This window comes from Carcharodon carcharias, chromosome 2 (assembly GCF_017639515.1).
Source record: "Carcharodon carcharias isolate sCarCar2 chromosome 2, sCarCar2.pri, whole genome shotgun sequence".
In the NCBI taxonomy this organism is placed as follows: domain Eukaryota; kingdom Metazoa; phylum Chordata; class Chondrichthyes; order Lamniformes; family Lamnidae; genus Carcharodon; species Carcharodon carcharias.
The window spans coordinates 238,327,890-238,347,472 of record NC_054468.1 but is presented as its reverse complement, the minus strand read 5'-3'; the positions used below and the strand labels follow the sequence as shown (position 1 = coordinate 238,347,472).

Genomic DNA, 19,583 nt, shown 5'->3' with positions numbered 1-19,583 from the left:
GTCAGTGCGCCAGACAGCAACAGCACCACCCTTGTCAGCGGGTTTGATGACGATGTCAGGGTTGGACCTGAGAGAATGGAGTGCAGTAAGTTCAGAGAGAGAGAGATTAGAATGGGTGAGAGGAGCAGAGAAATTGAGACGACTAATGTCCCGCCGACAGTTCTCAATGAAAAGATCAAGAGAAGGTAAGAATCCAGAGGGAGGGTTCCAGGTGGAGGGAGAATATTGGAGGTGGGTAAAAGGATCCGTTGAACGGGGAGAGGACTCCTGCCCAAAGAAGTGAGCCCGGAGACGAAGACGGCGGAAGAAGAGTTCAGCATCGTGCCGGGCCCGAAATTCATTAAGGTGAGGGCGTAAGGGTATGAAACTAAGTCCTTTGCTGAGCACTGAACGTTCAGCATCGGAGAGGGGAAGGTCAGGGGGTATAGTGAATACACGGCTGGGGCTGGGATTGGAAGATGGGGTGGGGACGGAGGGACAGGTAGGGGTTTAGGGTCCTAGATGGGTGTTGGTGTCAATGAGTTGTTGGAGCTTGCGTTCCTTAGCACTTGAGAGAAAGAGAAAAAGTTTCTTGTTGAGGCGTCGGATGAGCCGAAGAATAAAATGAAACTGGGGGCACGAACAGCTTTGAAAAAGGGTACGGCGGTGCTGCTGGAGGGAGAGGTCGAGGGTGTTCATATGGCGGCGCATGGCACTGAGTGTGGATCTCAGGATGCGACGGGAACAGCAGTCCGAGAAACGTTTTATGTCCCGGAAATACCTGTAATCCTGGGTGGGTTCGAAACATGAGGGGTGGAATTTCAGTTGAAATCCAGGTGGGGTAATTCAGAGACGGAGACAGTCACTGAGAAAGGAGATATGGCTGTGAAAGCGGGTTTTAGTAAACACCTTGTCAAGCACCAAGAGAGAAATGGAAAGCAATGAAGGTGAACAAGGCAAAAGAGAGATATGGAAATCTTGTCGCAGAGACGAACAGAACTTCAAGGAGGTAGGCATTTCTTGAAGAGCAGTGCCAGTCAACTAAACACAGAAATAATAAAAGGATGGTTTAAAAAAATTGAGTTGGGCTGATTAGGGACAAAAAAGGGGACTTGCATGTGGAGGCTGGAGAAATAGAGCAGGCGCTGACCGAGTGCTTTGCATCTGTCTTTACAAAGTAAGAGGATCCTTACCCAAGCCAAGGTGAATGAGGAGGCAACTGGTACACTGGAACAATTTACAGTTGAGAGGAAGGAGCTATCTTTACTTAAAATAGATAAGATACCAGGACCAAATGAGATGCATCCAAGGGCACTGAGGGAAGTGAGTGGAAATTGCAGAGGCACTAGTGACAATCTTCCAGTCTTCTACATACACAGAGAGGTGCCAGAGGACTGGAGAATTGTGAATGTCACACTCTTGTTCAAAAAGGGGTGCAAGGATAAAGCTGGCAACTACAGACCAGTCAGTTTGACCTCAGTGGGAGGGAAACTATAGTATGGATAAAATCAATAGTCACTTAGACAAGCGCAGGATAATTGAGGAAAACCAGCATGGATTCATTAAGGGAAAATAATGTTTAACTAACTTGCTGGAGTTTTTTGAGGAAATAATAGAGAAGGCTGATAAGGGCAGTACTGGTGATATGGTGTATATAGATTTTCAAAAGGTATTTGATACATTACCACACAATAGACTTGTGAGCAAAATTCTTGCTCATGGAATAAAAGGAAAGTAGGCACTTGGATATGAAATTGGCTGAGTGACAGGAAACAGAGGGTGGTGATAAATGTTGTTTTTCAGATTGGAGGAAGAGCAAGTGGGGAGTATTTCATCACTCTCCTGACTTGCGTCTTGTAGATGATGGACCGGCTTTGGGGAGTCAGAAGGTGAGTTACTCACCACAGGATTCCTAGCCTCTGACCTGCTCTTGTAGCCACAGTATTTATATGACTAATCCAATTCAGTTTCTGGTCAATGGTAACCCCCAGGATGTTGATAGTGGGGGATTCATCATCAGTGATGGTAATGCCATTGAATGTCAAGGGGCGATGGTTTGAGATGGCCATTGCCTGACACTTGTGTGGTGTGAATGTTACTTGCCACTTGTCAGTCCAAGCCTGGATATTGTCCAGGTCTTTCTGCATTTGGACACGGACTGCTTCAGTATCTGAGGAGTCGCGAATGGTGCTGAACATTGGTCTCCATTGATACTGATTGCATCGGCTGGAGGATTAGAGTTTTTCGGGGGGGCAGCATCGGTTCAGGAGGACAGCCCCTGATCCTAAGATATGAGGGTGAGATACAATATTGTCTCCAGGTAGCTAGTAGCAGTTCAATGTTGGTCGCACATTCCCACACTAAACCTGGACTCTTGTGTGCAGCCCATATTGCATATTCTAGCAGAGACACGAACAGTCTCAACGCAACAATTGGACCTGGTGGATGTCAGTACCACGTTGCTGCAAGAGAAGGTCAAGACTCTTCAGGACATTCTGGAGGCTTATCACCTTACAGGTGGGTCCCTTTTACACCTGAACATCACTCAACTTTCATCAACTCACAATTGTGTAGGACGGTGTGAGCACTAACTACACACATACACAGATGACTACAGCATTACATTGTGAACACTAACTACATGAGAACATAAGAAATTAGAGCAGGAGTAGATCCTTGACTCTGCCATGCAATATGACCATGGCTGATCATCAGCCTTAACTCCACTTTCCTGCCCTTTCCCCATATCCCTTGATTCCGAGAGACTAAAAATCTGTCTATCTCAGCCTTAAATATATTCAATGTTGGAGCGGTCAACTCCAAAGATACACAACGCTCTGAGTGAAGGAATTTCTCCTCACCTCGGTCCTAAATGATTGATCCCTTATCCTGAGACTGTGCCCCTGTGTTTTAGATTCCCCGACCAGTGAAACTATCCTCTTGGTGTCAATCCTGTCCAACCCCTTGAAAATCTCATCAGCTTCAATGAGATCACTTCTCATTCTTCTAAACTTCAGATAATATAGATCCAATATACTCTGCCTCTCATCCCAGGAACCAACCTAGCGAATGTTTGCTGCATTATGTCCGATGCAAGAATATCATTCCTTAAATATGGTGACCTTAAATGCACACAATATTATAGATGTGGCCTCACTAAAACCCTGTTCAATTGTAGCAAGATTTCTCTATTCTTGTATCCCAATCCCCTTGCAATAAAGGCCAACATGCCGTTTGCCTTCCTAACTGCTTGCTGTACCTGCATGTTAACCTCCTGCATTCCTTGTACAAGCACACCCAACTCTCTCTGGACATCAACACTTTCAAGATTCGTACCTTTAAGAAAAAACTCTGCTTTTCTAATGACCAAAGTGAATAACTTCGCACTTCCCAAAATATACTCCATCTGTCATCATGTTGCCCACTCACTTAACCTGCCTGTATCTCTTTTCAGCCTCTTTATTACTACGCATATGCACAGACTGACTGTACATATTACATCGAGCTCTGACTACAAACATGTTGCATCTTGGCTGTATATTGACCCCTGGTGAAGCCTGTGAATTGGCTACATTCAGAGCAAGTTTAGTTTATTCACTGATCGGAAATATTGTTATGAGCCTCCAGAGGGAGCTGTGGGACTTGGTCACTTTAAACCTGGCATGTTCACTGATTACTCGAGATATGACCAGGTAACGGTAATGTGATCAATAATAACTTCAACTCAGACCATACTAACCAATCCTTAGCACTATATTTCATTCAGTGTAATAGGAGTGTAAGGAATAGCCCTCTGGTGTCAGTAACCATAATTTGATAGTATAATCCAATAGTTCAAAACTGTTCTGGGTATACAAACGAGTGGAATGAGGCCAAAGCTTAAACAAGTTAACCGAGGTTTGTATGCAGAACTCTTTCTGTTGGGAGGGAACGTAGAACATCCAGGCTTACTGCATTTAAATGATCATTAAACACAGACCAAAGACACATGATGCTAAATGGATTAACAACTTCAGACAAAGAAAAAGCATAAGCAAATCAAACTTTTTTAAAAAATCACCAATTGTTTCCTGAAATGGGCCTTATGTCCCTATGATCTAGGGAGCATCTTATTGCCCAATATCTAGTTACACAGCACTCAGGCCCTCGTTGTCTGTAACTGGATACTATGATCTCACGCGTTTTTACACCTTCCCTCTTTTCAGAGAGCAGCCTAAAATACAGTAGTAGTAAGTACACATACTGCCACAATCAAACCTGCTTCTGTTTCTAACTGACTTGCACACCGCCTACAGTGAGATCTGTGTCAGACTGACTCGCAGACCCTACACAGTGAGATCTGCGTCTGACTGAGTCGCACACCCTACAGAGTGTGATCTGTGTCAGACTGACTCGCACACCCTACAGAGTGAGATCTGCGTCTGACTGACTTGCACACCCTACAGAGTGAGATCTGTCTGACTGACTCGTACACCCTACAGAGTGAGATCTGTCTGACTGACGTGCACACCGCCTACAGAGTGAGATCTGCGTCTGACTGACTTGCACACCCTACAGAGTGAGATCTGTCTGACTGACTCGTACACCCTACAGAGTGAGATCTGTCTGACTGAGTCGCACACCGCCTACAGAGTGAGATCTGCATCTGACTGACTTGCACACCCTACAGAGTGAGATCTGTCTGACTGACTTGCACACCCTACAGAGTGAGATCTGTCTGACTGAGTCGCACACCCTACAGAGTGAGATCTGCATCTGACTGAGTCGCACACCCTACAGAGTGAGATCTGCGTCTGACTGACTCGCACACCCTACAGAGTGAGATCTGCGTCTGACTGACTCGCACACCCTACAGAGTGAGATCTGTGTAAGACTGGCTCGCACACCCTACAGAGTGAGATCTGTGTCAGACTGGCTCGCACACCCTACAGAGTGAGATCTGTGTCAGACTGGCTTGCACACCCTACAGAGTGAGATCTGTGTCTGACTCACTCGCACACCCTACAGATTGAGATCTGTGTCAGACTGGCTCGCACAACCTACAGAGTGAGATCTATGTCAGACTGGCTCGCACACCCTACAGAGTGAGATCACTTTACCATCTCCCCAATTTGTTGAACTATTCTGTCTCATTCAGAAGCATAGGAAATAGGAACAAGAGTAGGCCATTTGGTCGCTCAAGCCTGCTCCGCCATTCAGTTAGATTTTGTACCTCAATGCCGTTTTCCTGCGCTATCCCTACATCCCTTGATAAAAATGTATTGATTTCTATCTTGAATATACTCAATGACTGAGCCTCTGCTGCCCTCCGGGGTACAGAATTCCAAAGATTCACCACCCTCTGAGTGAAGAAATTCCTTCTCATCTCAGTCCTAAATGGCCTGCCCCTCATTCTGAGACTGTGTACCCTGGTTCTAGACACCCCAGCCCGGGGAAACATCCTTCCTACATCTACCTTGTCACGACCTGTAAGAATTTTGTATGTTTGAATGAAATCACTCTCATTCCTCTGAACTCTGCTGAACACAGGCCCAGATTCCTCAGCCTCTCCTTATAGGACAATCCTTCCTCCCAAGAATCAGTCTGGTAAATCTCTGTTGCACCCTCTCTATGGCCACTTTATCCATCCTTAGGTAAGAAGACCAAAACTGTACACAATATTCCAGGTGTGATCTCATCAAGGCTCTACAATTGCAGTAAAACTGTTTACTCCTGTACTCAAATCTTCTTGCAATAAAGGTCAAAGTACCAAAATTGCCTTCCTAATTGCTTGCTGCACCTGCATGTTAGCTTTTAGTGACTCATGAACAAGGACATCCAGGTCCCTTTGGACATCAACACTTCCCAATCTCTCATCACTGAAGAAATATCCTGTCTTTCTGTTTTTACTTTGCACTTATTCACACTATATTCTGTCTGCCATGTTCTTGCCCACTCACTTAGCTTATCTGAATCACAGAATTGTTATGGTGTAGAAGGAGGCCATTCGGCCCATTGTGTTTGCACCAGCTCTGAACATTTCAACTTGGTGCCAGTCTCCTGCATTTTCCCCATAACCCTGCGCATTGTTTCTATTTAAATAATCATCTAATGCCCTCTTGAATGCCTCAGCTGAACTTGCCTCCACCACACTTCCAGGCAGTGCATTCCAAATCTTAACCACTCGCTGTATGAAAAAGTTTTTTCTCACCTCACATCTACTTCTTTTGCAAAACAATTTAAAACTGTGCCTGCTGGGTCTTGATCCATTTATGAGCAGGAACAGTTTTTTCCCTATCCTGTTCAGATCCCTCATAATTTTGAAAACTTCTACCAAGTCTCCTCTCAGCCTTCCCCTTGCCAAGGAAAACAGCCACAACTTCTCCAATCGTTCCTCATAACTGAAGTGTCTCATCCCTGGAACCATTCTTGTAAACTTCTTGTGTACTCTGTCCAGTGCGTTCACACCCTTCCTGTAGTGTGGTGCCCAAAACTGTACACAATACTCCAGCTGAGGTCCAACAAGGGTCTTACATAAATTCAGCATAACCTCCCTGCTCTTGTACTCTATGTCCCTTTTAATGAAGCCTAGAACACTATATACTTTAGAAATAGCTCTCTCTACCTGTCCTGCCACCTTTAATAACTTATGTACATATACACCCAGGTCTCTCTGCTCCTGCACACCCTTTAGAATAGTATCTGTTCTTTGTACCAAAGTGTACCACCTCACACTCCTCTGCATCGAATGTCATCTGCCACCTACCTGCCCACTCCACCAATGTGTCAATGTCCTTTTGAAGTTCTACACTGTCCTCCTCACAGTTTGCAATTCTCCCAAGTCTAGTGTCCTCTGCAAACTTTGAAATTGTCCCCTGCACAGCAAGATCTAGATCATTTATATATATTGGGAGGAGCAAGGGTCCCAAAACCGACCCCTGGGGAACTCCACCACAAACCTCCTTCCAGTCCAAAAAATACCCATTAACCACTACTCTGTGTTTCCTATCCCTCAGCCAATTTTGTATCCACATTGCTAGTATCCTTTTTATTCCATGACCTATAACTTTCCTCACAAGTCTGTTGTGTGGCACTGTATTGAATGCCTTTTGGAAGTCCATATACACCACATCAACGGTCTTGCCGTCATTAACCATCTGTGTTGTCTCTTCAAAAAACTCCAAGTTAGTTAAACAAGATTTTCCTTTAACAAATCCATGCTGATTCTTCCCAATCAATCTACATTTTTCCATGTGACTATTAATTACATAAGAACTAGGAGCAGGAGTAGGCAATTCAGCCCCTTGAGCCTGCCCCGCCATTCAATACATTCATGGTTGATCTCATTTCGGCCTCAACTCCAATTTCCTGCCCTCTCCCCATAACCTTTTAACTCATTACTAATTAAAAATCTGTCTATCTCTTTAAATTTATTCAGCGTCCCGGCATCCACTGCACTCTGAGATAGTGAATTCCACAGATTCATGACCCTTTGAGAAAAGTAATTCCTCCTCATCTCTGATTTAAATCTACCACCCCTCAGCCTAAAACTATGGCCTCTCATTCTAGAATGCCCCACAAGGGGAAACATCTGCTCCACGCCTACTTTGTCTATCACCTTTAGCATCTTATCTACCTCAATTGGATCTCCTGTCATCCTTCTTAACTCTACTGAGCATAGGCCTAAACTGCTCAATCTCTCCTCATAAGACAAGCCCCGCATCTCTGGAATCAATCTCGTGAATCTCCTCTGAACCGCCTCCAATGCAACTACATCCTTCCTCAAGTTAGGGGACCAAAACTGTGCACAGTACTCCAAGTGTGGTCGCACCAATGCCTTGTACAGTTGCAAAAACACTTCCCTATTTTTATACTCTATTCCTTTAGCAATAAATTCCAAAATTCCATTTGCTTTCCTTATTACCTGCTGTACCTGCATACTAGCTTTCAGCGATTCATGCACGAGGACACCTAGATCCCTCTGCACTGAAGCATTCTGAAGTTTCTCTCCATTTAAATAGTAAGTCACCCTTTTATTCTTCTGGCCAAAGTGGATAACCTCACATTTATGATTACCTATCCCGAATTATTCTATCGCGAATAATTGATTCTAATAATAATTGGTCTGTGATTGCAGGGCAGATCTTTACAACCTTTTTTGAAAAAGGGTATAATGTTTGCAATTCCCCAGTCCTCCGGCACCTCCCCCGAATCCAGGAAACATTGAAAGATTATTCCCAGTGCCTCTGCAATTTCGACTCTCGCTTCCTTCCATATTCTTGGATGCATCTCATCTGGTCCCAGTGCCTTATCAAATTTAAGTACTGACAGCTTATCCAATACCTCCTCCTTAGCAATTTTAAACCCTTCTCGTGACTGAGTTTCCTCCCCTGTCACCATGGCCTGGGCAGCATCTGCCTCGTAGATAAAGACAGATGCAAAGTATTCATTTAACGCCTCAGCCATGCTTCTTGCCTCTATGTGTAAATCCCCTTTTTGGTTTCTAATCAGCCCTAATCCTCCTTTTTACCAACCTTTTACTCTTGATGTGCTTGTAGAATACTTTGGGATTTCCTTTTATATTAGCTGCCAGTCTTTTTTCATAATCCATCTTTGCTTCTCGTATTTACTTTTTCACATCCCTTCTGAACCCTTTGTATTCAGTTTGGTTCTCAATTGTATTTGCTACCTGACACCTGTCTTAAGCACACTTTTTCTTCTTTAACTGAATTTCTGTCTCCTTTGTGATCCAGGCAGCTCTGGATTTGTTTGTCCTACCCTTCCCTTTTGAGTGAACATACCTTGACTGTGCCCAAACCATCTCCTCTTTGAAGGTAGCCCATTGTTCAGCTACTGTTTTTCCCACCAACCTTTGGTTCCTGTCTGTCCGGCCCAGCTCCGTTCTTGCCCCATTGAAGTCCGCTCTCTGCCAGTTGATTATTCTTACTCTGGATTGACCAGTATCCTTTTCCACCGTAACTTAAACATTATGTTAAACCTTACATGTTCCCCCACTGTCACTTGATCCACTTGGCCCACCTCATTCCCAAGAACCAGGTCTAGCAGTGCCTCCTTTCTTGTTGGACTGGACACATACTGCTGTAGGAAATTCTCCTGTACACAATCTAGGAATGCTTGTCCCTCACTGCCCCTTACACTACCACTATCCCAGTCTATATACAGGTAATTAAAGTCCCCATTATAACTACTCTACGATGTTTACACCTCTCTGTAATTCCCTTAATTTGTTCCTCTGTATCCTTCCCACTAGCTGGTGGTCTATATATTACATCGAGCAATTTAATTGTACCCTTCTTATTCCTTAGCTCTATCCAAATCAATTCTGTCCATGAATCCTCTGACACATCCTCTTTTTCCAGTCCTGCAATACTCTCCTTAACCAAAAATGCCACCCGTCCTCCTGTTTTCCCTTTCCTATCTTTTCTGAACACCTTGTAACCAGGAATATTTAACACCCAGATCTGCCCTTCCTCAAGCCAGATCTCTGTTATCACCACAACATCATAATCCCACAAGACAATCTGTGCCTGTAACTCCCCAATTTTATTAACTATACTCTGCATTCTCAAACATGCAGTGTAACCCTGATTTAGACTTCATTACTTACTCCCTTACTCCGACTCCATCTATTAACTTACTATTCTCTATTTTAGTGCTATCTGCCTCGCCCAGCATCCCGTACACTCTGGTATTACTTTCTCATATTCTCTCCTGGTTCCCACTCCTCTGCTGAGTTAGTTTAAACCCTCCCCAACAGCACTAGCAAAATGCCCTTGCCCCTTGAAGCCTCTTTGCATCCTCCTCACAACTTACATTTCCACCTGGTTTGTATCATCAGCAAACTTGGAAATATTCCAATTGATCCCCACATCCAAATCATTGATGTAGATTGTGAATAGGTGGGGCCCAACACTGATTCTTGCGTTACCCAACTAGTCACAGCCTGTGATCACAGTATATAAGTTGACCTGGCGTATCAGACAACCCAATTATTTTTGGCACTAAAATGCGTGTTTAAGCCTATACTCGGCCTGCAAGTCAACCCAGATCTCACTCTGTCGGCTGTGTAAGTCATACACAGATCTCATTCTGTAGGCTGTGTGAGTCATACACAGATCTCACTGTAGGGTGTGCGAGTCAGTCAGACACATCTCACTCTGTAGGGTGTGCGAGTCAGTTAGAAACAGATCTCACTCTGTAGGGTGTGCGAGTCAGTTAGAAACAGATCTCACTCTGTAGGGTGTGCGAGTCAGACAGACACAGATCTCATTCTGTAGGCTGTGTGCAAGTCAGTCAGACATAGGGAAGTCTCGCTAAAACTATACAAGGCACTAGTTAGACCACACCTAGAATAGTGTGAACAGTTTTGGTCCCCTTATCTAAGGAAAGATATGCTGGCATTGAAGGCAGTCCAGAGAAGGTTCACTAGGTCGATCCTGGGATGGAGAGATTTTCTTATGAGAGGTTGAGTAGGTTGGGCCTGTACTCATTGGAGTTTAGAAGAATGAGAGGTGACCTTATTGAAACACACAAGATTCTTAGGAGGCTTGACGGTAAATGCTGAGAGGCTGTTTCCCCTGTGGGAGAGTCTAGGACCAGAGGGCATAATCTCAGTAAGGGGTTGCCCATTTAAAACAGAGATGAGGAGGAATTTCTTCTCTCAGAGGCTAGCGAATCAAGGGTCATTGGGAAAAGGCAGGAAAATGAAGTTGATGATTATCAGATCAGCCATGATCTCATTAAATGGTGGAGCAGACTCGATGGGCCGAATGGCCTTTGCTCCTACGTCTTATGGTTCCCTCACCCCACCCTTCCCCTCTTTCTACTAATAAATTTTCTCAGTGTACATGGATTATGCCAGTTTTAAAAGCATAAATTTTTTCAAAATATAATGCAGTATGACTATAAATTCAATCGGAGCATCGGAAACTGTGCAACTTTATAGTTACATCGCAAAAGATGACTTACAAGTTTAAAAGAAATCATTTATTGAAATCATTTCAAAAATTTACAATAAAATGTATGTTAAACTTTTTGTCCTGGCTGTTAACACCGTTTTATGTGAAGTGTAAAACTATCCAATGGACAAAGCGGTGTGAATGGTATGTATGCACTCTATCACATTCAGCCTGGCGATTGCAGTATCCTGTAGTAGTTAGGCAGCGATCTTGTTATTTGCTGAAACTCGAGGCAGAGGCACTGGTGGACAGTAAAGTGCCTTAAAGGCGATTGGAGTTGGGTTTCTGTGCAAATCTGAAGAAATGAGTCTTGGAGTCATATAAATACCTTTTTTTTATGTTAACTGAACGTGCACAATTTCAATAGATTTGAAAACAGGAATGTGAGTTTTTATGGAGTTACATGTGTAATAGTTTGTACCTGATGTTTTTCTATTGGTCTATAATAATAGAGGGAGGAAAAAGATTGAATTTTTGCAATAGAATTTAATATATGTTTGGTACATTTTCCTTTGCTGGGTGCAGTTAGACAGGCAGAAAATGATTAATTTTCTTTTTCTTCAGCACAATTGTCTATTTCAAGGCATCAGAACAAACGACTTAACAAAGAAAATATTGAAAATATTCTTCCTCTCCAAAAAGAGTAGAGTTTGGCTTTGCCATCTTCTGATGTACTGGTGTACTGCTTTTCAGTGCCTACCAATGGAGACAATGTATTTGCACTCCTTGCTGCTGGGTGGCTTGACACACTTTATACTTGGCGTGTAAGTCAACTCTGTTTTTGGAAGAATTTTTTGAAGCTTCAACAGTTGACTTAAACACAATGATCTATAGCATTTTTATCATAACTGTAAATTCTATTTACTCTTTTTATTTGCTTTATTCCATTTACCTGATATTCAGTGATATTTGAAGCATCCTCGTTTTTCTTTTAATGGTATGAATGTATCACACTGAAGGAGGCCTTTGGCCCTATGTGTCCATGCTGGAATTGAGCAAGGTATCAGAGAGCTACTGGGACAGCCAGAAGGAGAACCGAGAAAGGATGTTCAAGACGGTCAGTGCTTTTTGTCATTGATCTTTTGCTGTCCTGTGTAGGGATTAGTGCAAAGGCGAGAGAGCCGAACTCTACATTCACTTTCTGTATCAGCACTGCATATGAGGGCACATACCTAGATTCCTATTACCTGGACATTCAGATCCAGCTTCCTCGCAAGATCATTCGTCACAACATTCCTGCCTTCATCCCACTCGAGCAGACGGCTCACACCTACCTACAGCAAGACCTGCGGCAATTCATGGATGTGCTGCGCAATGCCATGAATGCCTACACCAGCAGAAGATATCAGGTGGAGCAGTTGCAGGTATACAGTGGAGTAAAGTTGCGTCTACTCTGTCCTCATTAAACAGTCCCAGGGCAACTACAGCACAGGGTTAGATACAGAGAAAAACACCCTCTACACTGTTCCCATCAAACACTCCCAGGGCAGGTACAGATCTGGTATAGATACAGAGTAAAGCTCCCTCTGCACTCCCAATCAAACACTCCCAGGACAGGTACAGCACACGGTTATTTACAGAGTAAAGCTCCCTCTACACCGTCCCCATCAAACACTCCCAGGACAGGTACAGCACATGGTTAGATACAGAGTAAAGTTCCCTCTACACTGTCCCCATCAAACACTCCCAGGACAGGTACAGCACATGGTTAGATACAGAGTAAAGTTCCCTCTACACTGTCCCCATCAAACACTCCCAGGACAGGTACAGCACATGGTTAGATACAGAGTAAAGTTCCCTCTACACCGTCCCCATCAAACACTCCCAGGACAGGTACAGCTCGGGGTTAGATACAGAGTAAAGCTCCCTCTACACTGTCCCCATCAAACACTCCCAGGACAGGTACAGCACATGGTTAGATACAGAGTAAAGTTCCCTCTACACTGTCCCCATCAAACACTCCCAGGACAGGTACAGCACATGGTTAGATACAGAGTAAAGCTCCCTCTACACCGTCCCCATCAAACACTCCCAGGACAGGTACAGCACATGGTTAGATACAGGGTAAAGGTCCTGGGAATGTTGTCCTACAAACTTGTGGGTTTATAATAAACTGGTCATTGATGCTGACACTTTTTCCCAGGAACACCATGCTGCATCCCTGACGGGCCAAGTACAGAGGAATGCTGGGTATAACTCATTGAAGCTTCAGTATCCAATTCAGTGTGGGGACATGGAGCACAGTGTCCAGGTGAAGCTGGTCTATAGGGATCTTGCAAGCTACCTTCCAACTGGAGTCACACTCACCTGTATAGGTAAGAGCAGATAGGAGTTGGATTCCAATGCATGGTAACTGTATAATGACAGCTGGTACACACAAATTTAACTTTGTGTGATAGATAATGTGATAACAGTTCTACTGGGATGTGATCCCATGATACTGACTGCCCTGTGGTACTGGTCCTGACCATTCCCTGAAGAAGGGTCGTACGGACTCGAAACGTTCACTTTGTTTTTCTCCCTCCACAGATGCTGTCAGACCTGCTGAGCTTTTCCAGCATTTTCTGTGTTTGTCTTTTGCACTGATGTGCTGGACTCCCTCATCATTGAGGATTGTCGACCACCATTCACGACTGGATGTGGCAGGACTGTAGAGCTTAGATTTGATCCGTTGGTTGTGAAATCCCTTAGCTTTGACTATCACCTGCAGCTTTTGCTGTTTGGCATGGAAGTAAACCTGTTTCTGTAGGTTCACCAGGTTGTCACCTCTTTTTCAGGTATGCCTGGTTCTGCTCCTGGCATGCCCTCCTGCACTCTTCATTGAACCAGTAATTGTAGAGTGGGGGATATGCTGGGCCATGAGGTTACAGATTGTGTTTGAGTACAATTCTGCTGCTGCTGATGGCCCACAGCGCCTCATGGATGCCCAGTCTTGAGTTGCTAGATCTGTTCGAAATCTATCCAGCATGGTAGTAGTGCCACACAACATGATGGAGGGTATCCTGAATGTGAAGACAGAACTTTGTCTCCACAAGGACTGTGCAGTGGTCACTCCCACCGATAATGTCATGGACAGATGCATCTGAGACAGGCAGGTAGGTGAGGATGAGATCAAATGTGTTTTTCCCTCTTGTTGGTTCCCTCACCACCTGCCGCAGACTCAGTCTAGCAGCTATGTCCTTTAGGACTCGGCCAGCTCAGTCAGTAGTGGTGCTACCGAGCCACTCTGGGTGGGAGAATTCAATGTCCATCACCAAAAGGATATTCTGTGCCTTTGCCACCCTCAGTGCTTCCTCCATGCGGTATTCAACATGGAGGAACATTGATTCAACAGCTGAGGGAGGGCAGTACGTGGTAATCATCAGGAAGTTTCCTTGCCCATGTTTGACCATGGATGAGCACTTGGCACGTCATAACAAAGGCATGAGACTTCATGGGCCCAGAGTTGATGTTGAGGATTCCCAGGGCAACTCCCTCCCGACTGTATATCACTGTGCCCCCCACCTCTGGTGGGACAGGACATACCCAGGGATGGTGATGGTGGTGTCTGGGAAATTATCTGTAAGATATGATTCCGTGAGGATGACTATGTCAGGCTGTTGCTTGACTAGTCTGTGAGACAGCTCTCCCAATTCTGGCACAAGCCCCCATATGTTAGTAAGGAGGACTTTGCAGGGTTGACAGGGCTGAGATTGCCATTGTCATTTCCAGTGCCTTGGTTAATGCTCAGTGTTCCGTCCGGTTTTATTCTTTTTTAACTTTTCTGTAGCGGTTTGGTACAACTGTCTCACCCGGCCATTTCGGGGGCATTTAAGAATCAACTACATTGCTGTGGGTCTGGAGTCACATGTAGGCCAGACCAGGTAAGGACGGCAGATTCCCTTCCCCAAAGGACATTAGTGAACCAGATGGGTTTTTATGACAATCGGCAATGGGTTCATGGTCATCATTGTTGAGACTCACTTTAGATTCCAGATTTATTAATTGAATTTTAAATCCCAGCAGTTGTTGTGGGTTTTGAATTCATGTCTTTCTTATTTGTCAGTTGTATAAACAACATAGATGACTACGTGGGAGGGTAGGATTAGTAAATTTGCAGATGACACAAAGATTGGCCGGGTGGTTAACAGTGAGGTTGAGTGTCTTGGGCTACAGGAAGATATAGACATGATGGTCATTTGGGCAGATAAGTGGCAGATGGAATTTAATCCTGAAAAGTGTGAGGTGATACACTTTGGAAGGAGTAATTTGACAAGGAAGTATTCAATGAATGGCATGACACTAGGAAATTCTGAGGAACAAAGGGACCTTGGCGTGTGTGTCCATAGATCTCTGAAAGTGGAGGGGCATGTTAGTGGGGTGGTGAAAAAGGCATATGGGACACTTGCCTTTATCAATCGAGGCATAGATTACAAAAGTAGGGAGATCATGTTGGAGTTGTATAGAACCTTGGTGAGGCCACAGCTGAAGTACTGTGTGCAGTTCTGGTCGCCACATTATAGGAAGGATGTGATTGCACTGGAGGGGGTGCAGAGGAGATTCACCAGGATGTTGCCTGGGATGAAACATTTAAGTTATGAAGAGAGGTTGGATAGACTTGGGTTGTTTTCGTTGGAGCAGAGAAGACTGAGGGGTGACCTGATCGAGGTGTACAAGATTTTGAGGGGCATGGACAGGGTGGATAGGGAGCAGCTATTCCCCTTAGTCGAAGGGTCAGTCACGAGGGGACATAAGTTCAAGGTGAGGGGCAGGAGGTTTAGGAGGGGATGTGAGGAAAAACCTTTTTACCCAGAGGGTGGTGACGGTCTGGAATGCACTGCCTGGGAGGGTGGTGGAGGCGGGTTGCCTCACATCCTTTAAAAAGTACCTGGATGAGCACTTGGCACGTCATAACATTCAAGACTATGGGCCAAGTGCTGGTAAATGGGATTAGGTAGATAGGTCAGGTGTTTCTCACGTGTCGGTGCAGACTCGATGGGCCGAAGGGCCTCTTCTGCACTGTGTGATTCTGTCTTTGGAGTATTAGTACAGGCCTCTGGATTACTGGTCCAGTAACATTATCATAATGCCATCATTCCCATTGTATTCTGTTTATTGGGTGAGGTCAGTATGGGCTCAGCTGCTGTGAGTTCCCTCGTTCAGTCCGCTCCTACAAGGGTCTACAGTCTGCATGTGACTGAGACTTGTCTATATGCAGTTATTCCTTCAGTAGGAGAATGAAAAGTGTGAGAGTTCACACCTGTCCTGCTCACTGCAGTTGTCTTATTTTACACTAGGGGCTGATGCAGAATTTGTGGAGACAAAGTTAGAACATCATCGGCAACTCTTCCGAAACATGGAACTTCACCGAGTATTTGACATCTTAAAGCTGCAGGAAGAAGTGGTTATATCAGGCAACAGCCTCCCGACAGTACACAGCTCGGCCGGCCCCTCCTCCGAGTGAATACCTTACATACCTCACCACCCAAAGTACAAAGAGGCTATGGAAGAGGGGGCAGGGGGCAAGTTGGGTTGATCTTGAAGCTATGCGTTATTCTTCAGTTAAAGGGATGACTGATTCTGTAACATTTGCTGTTTTCTGCATCTTTTTGTTTGGACTGGAGTGTCAGCTGTGGCTCAGTGGGTGTTGCTAGTATTCTGAACCAAGAGGTCATTGAGTTCAATCCCCACGCCAGAGATTGAGCATATAACCCAGGCTTTTCATTATTGAGGGAGTGCTGAGAAAGTGCCACAGCATAAGAAGACAGTACCGGGGAAGTGCTGCGCTGTGGAGGGTGGCAGTCAGTACCAAGGGTGCACTGCACTGCCGGGGTGTCAGTACTGAGGGAGTGCTGCATTGTTGGGCAAGTGGGGTGGGTCAGTGCTGAGGGAGAGCCACACTGTCAGAGGGTCAGTGACAGTGCAGCATTCCCTCAGCACTGACCCTCTGACAGTGCAGCACTCCCTCAGCAGAGGGTCAGTGTTGAGGGAGCACTGCACTGTCAGAGGGTCAGTACTGAGGTGGTGCCACACTGTCGGAGGGTCAGCACTGAGGGAGCGCTGCACTATTGGAGACACCATCTTTGAAATGAAATGCCTCTCAGGTGGATATTAGAGATGCCTGTGCATTATTGGAAGATGAGCATGGAGTTTCTTGATGGCGAGGGCAATATTCCTCCCTCAACCAACATCAAAAAATATATTATTTGGTTATTTATCTTGTGCTTATTCGTATTAAGATGGTGACTACATTTGAGACCTTACTTTGGCTGAAACACTCAGGGATCTGGAGGTTGTGAAAGATATTCATGAAATTGAAATTCTTTCTTTGAATTTTACCAGTTTACAATGAGGATTTTGTAAAGCTGAATAAAATTATACACCACTCAAAAAATAATCCTTGTGATATATTTCTGATAAAAGGTTATGACCCAAACACAGCTTGTCTTTCCCTGTCCCATTTCAGTTCTCCAGAGAAATGCATGCGATGTGAAATGACCTTAGTTTGATTTTTTAATTCCCTTTACAGGTTAGTCCATTACATTGAATTGTCCCGAATTCAACAAATACTGCCATGTAAGTGCTACTCTATATCAAATGACATTCTCTCCACACAAAAGAGCTTGTCAATGACCATATCCAACAAGAGACAATTTAACCATCTCCCCTTGACATGGACTAGCCATATAAATACTGTGGCTACAAGAGCAGGTCAGAGACTAGGCAAATTCAAAACCTGTGACCTCTTCCACCTTGAAGAAAGGACAGCAGATGCATCACCTGGAAGTTCCCCTCCAAGTTACTCACTATCCTGACTTGGAAAGAGATTGCTGTTCCTTCACTGTCATTGGGTCAAAATCCTAGAACTCCCTCCCTAACAGCACTGTGTGCATACCTACACCACATGGATTGCAGTGGTTCAAGAAGGCAGCTCAGCACTACCTTCTCAAAGAGCAACTAGGGATGGGCAATAAATGCTGGCCCAGCCAGCGAAGCCCACATCCTGTGACTGAATAAAAAAAACTAACCTGTACCGTACCTGCCCTGGGAGTGTTTGACGGGGACGGTGTAGAGGGAGCTTTACTCTGTATCTAACCTCGTGCTGTACCTGTCCTGGGAGTGTTTGATGGGGACGGTGTAGAGGGAGCTTTATTCTGTATCTAACCTCGTGCTGTACCTGTCCTGGAAGTGTTTGATGGGGACATTGTTGTAATATATCATTATACTGCTGTTCTGTGAAAGGAGATAAGATTGTGTCTTGAAGCAACAGCCCCAGTGATGGGCCCTTTATTCAGGCTGTGCCCTAGCTGTGAGACAATCTACCCAATGGAATACGATTGCAAAAATCTGACAATCTACAGGTTTACAGCCGCTCTGTAATTATTGAGTTATTTGATTACTCTGGCTGCCCTCTTTCCACAGCTGCCTCTGCTTCAAACATTCATCCACAGGTACAGACTGTATTACTGCTCTCCTCCACAATCAGCAAGTTTCAATACTGAGTGTTTTAACTAACCAGAGCAGCTGAGTTTATAATAGACAAGTAATCTTCCAGACTGAGTCACAAAATTACCATTTAATACAGACTTTACAAAGATTGTACAATGATCTGTTTGGAAAACCGTTTGTTTTGAGAAGCTCGCTGACCCTTCTCTGTTCTGCTTCACCCCTATCTTTTCAGCCACTGTACTAGTAGCTGCTTCATCACCTCTGTGGGATGGTGCTAAGCAATCCCTGCTGCCCTAGGAACTTGGTGGTGCAATGTAGGCTTACTCCTACACTGCTTTACTGTGACAGTCCTCACAGGTTACAGGGCTCAGGGGGGTCTGTGTTCCCTGAGGATAAGAGGGTCACACATGCCAAATGGGAAAACGTTCTCAGTTTTCAGCAACATTCCCAAATGCAGGTTTCATTCAACCAGGACTCAGGTGCCCTTATGCTGGGTGCAACAGGGCAGAGAGGAGATGTAGAAGTCAATGATGAACCCATTGTTTGGGGATTGCCATTTAACTCACTGATTAACTGAAGGCTATACATCAATCAGTTGTTGAAATAATTAAACATTCAAATCAGTGTTTAAATCAATTACACACCAGCCTCACTTTGAGTGCTTTGCACATGAATTCTGGCATTGCCCACTCTGCAAGTGTGACAGGCTGTAGAGTTCAACACTGGCTTTATCATCTTGCCACCAAGCAAGTGTGATTTGTGCGGACAGTACTATAAACTGTTCCGACCACCTGTAGCTGTTCATACAATTGGAAGAAAAGCAGCAGAGTTCTGACCAAAATCATGCCTGAATATCACTAAAAACAGATTTTTCCCTATTTCTGTCTATGGAATGTTGCCGTGTATAAATGGTTAACTACACTTGAGTGTAATTTAGTTTTATATGGAGCATGTTGAGGTGATTCTGGGAGATGTGATGAGGTACTGTTTAAATGCAAGTCTTTCAATAGTTACTGTGCTTGAAACAGCCTAACTTATTTCTGATGCACCACAGACTTCAGATTTAATCCTCTCAGCGACTCAAAGGGTTTGACTGAAAGTTCCCCATAGCCCCAAATGCCCTGCTTTTTATTCTTTCTTCCCCTCTGTCACCTATCTCTTTACCACGATTCATTCTAAATCTTAGCAACACTCACCAACTTCATTCTGCCCTTCACC

The 19,583-nt window shown here is 44.6% G+C and overlaps 1 protein-coding gene across 1 annotated transcript in view; it reads left to right on the top strand.

Moving 5' to 3' along the window:
- cenpo (centromere protein O) overlaps positions 1-16,845 on the top strand; it is a 99,161-nt gene extending 82,316 nt beyond the window's left edge. Inside the window, exons 3-6 of the mRNA XM_041207938.1 lie at positions 2,364-2,496; positions 12,036-12,301; positions 13,081-13,252; positions 16,214-16,845. Of these exons, the coding sequence (XP_041063872.1) occupies positions 2,364-2,496; positions 12,036-12,301; positions 13,081-13,252; positions 16,214-16,380 (738 nt within the window). The 3' untranslated portion in view covers positions 16,381-16,845. The remainder of the gene's footprint in view (positions 1-2,363; positions 2,497-12,035; positions 12,302-13,080; positions 13,253-16,213) is intronic.
- The last annotated feature ends 2,738 nt before the right edge of the window (positions 16,846-19,583 follow it).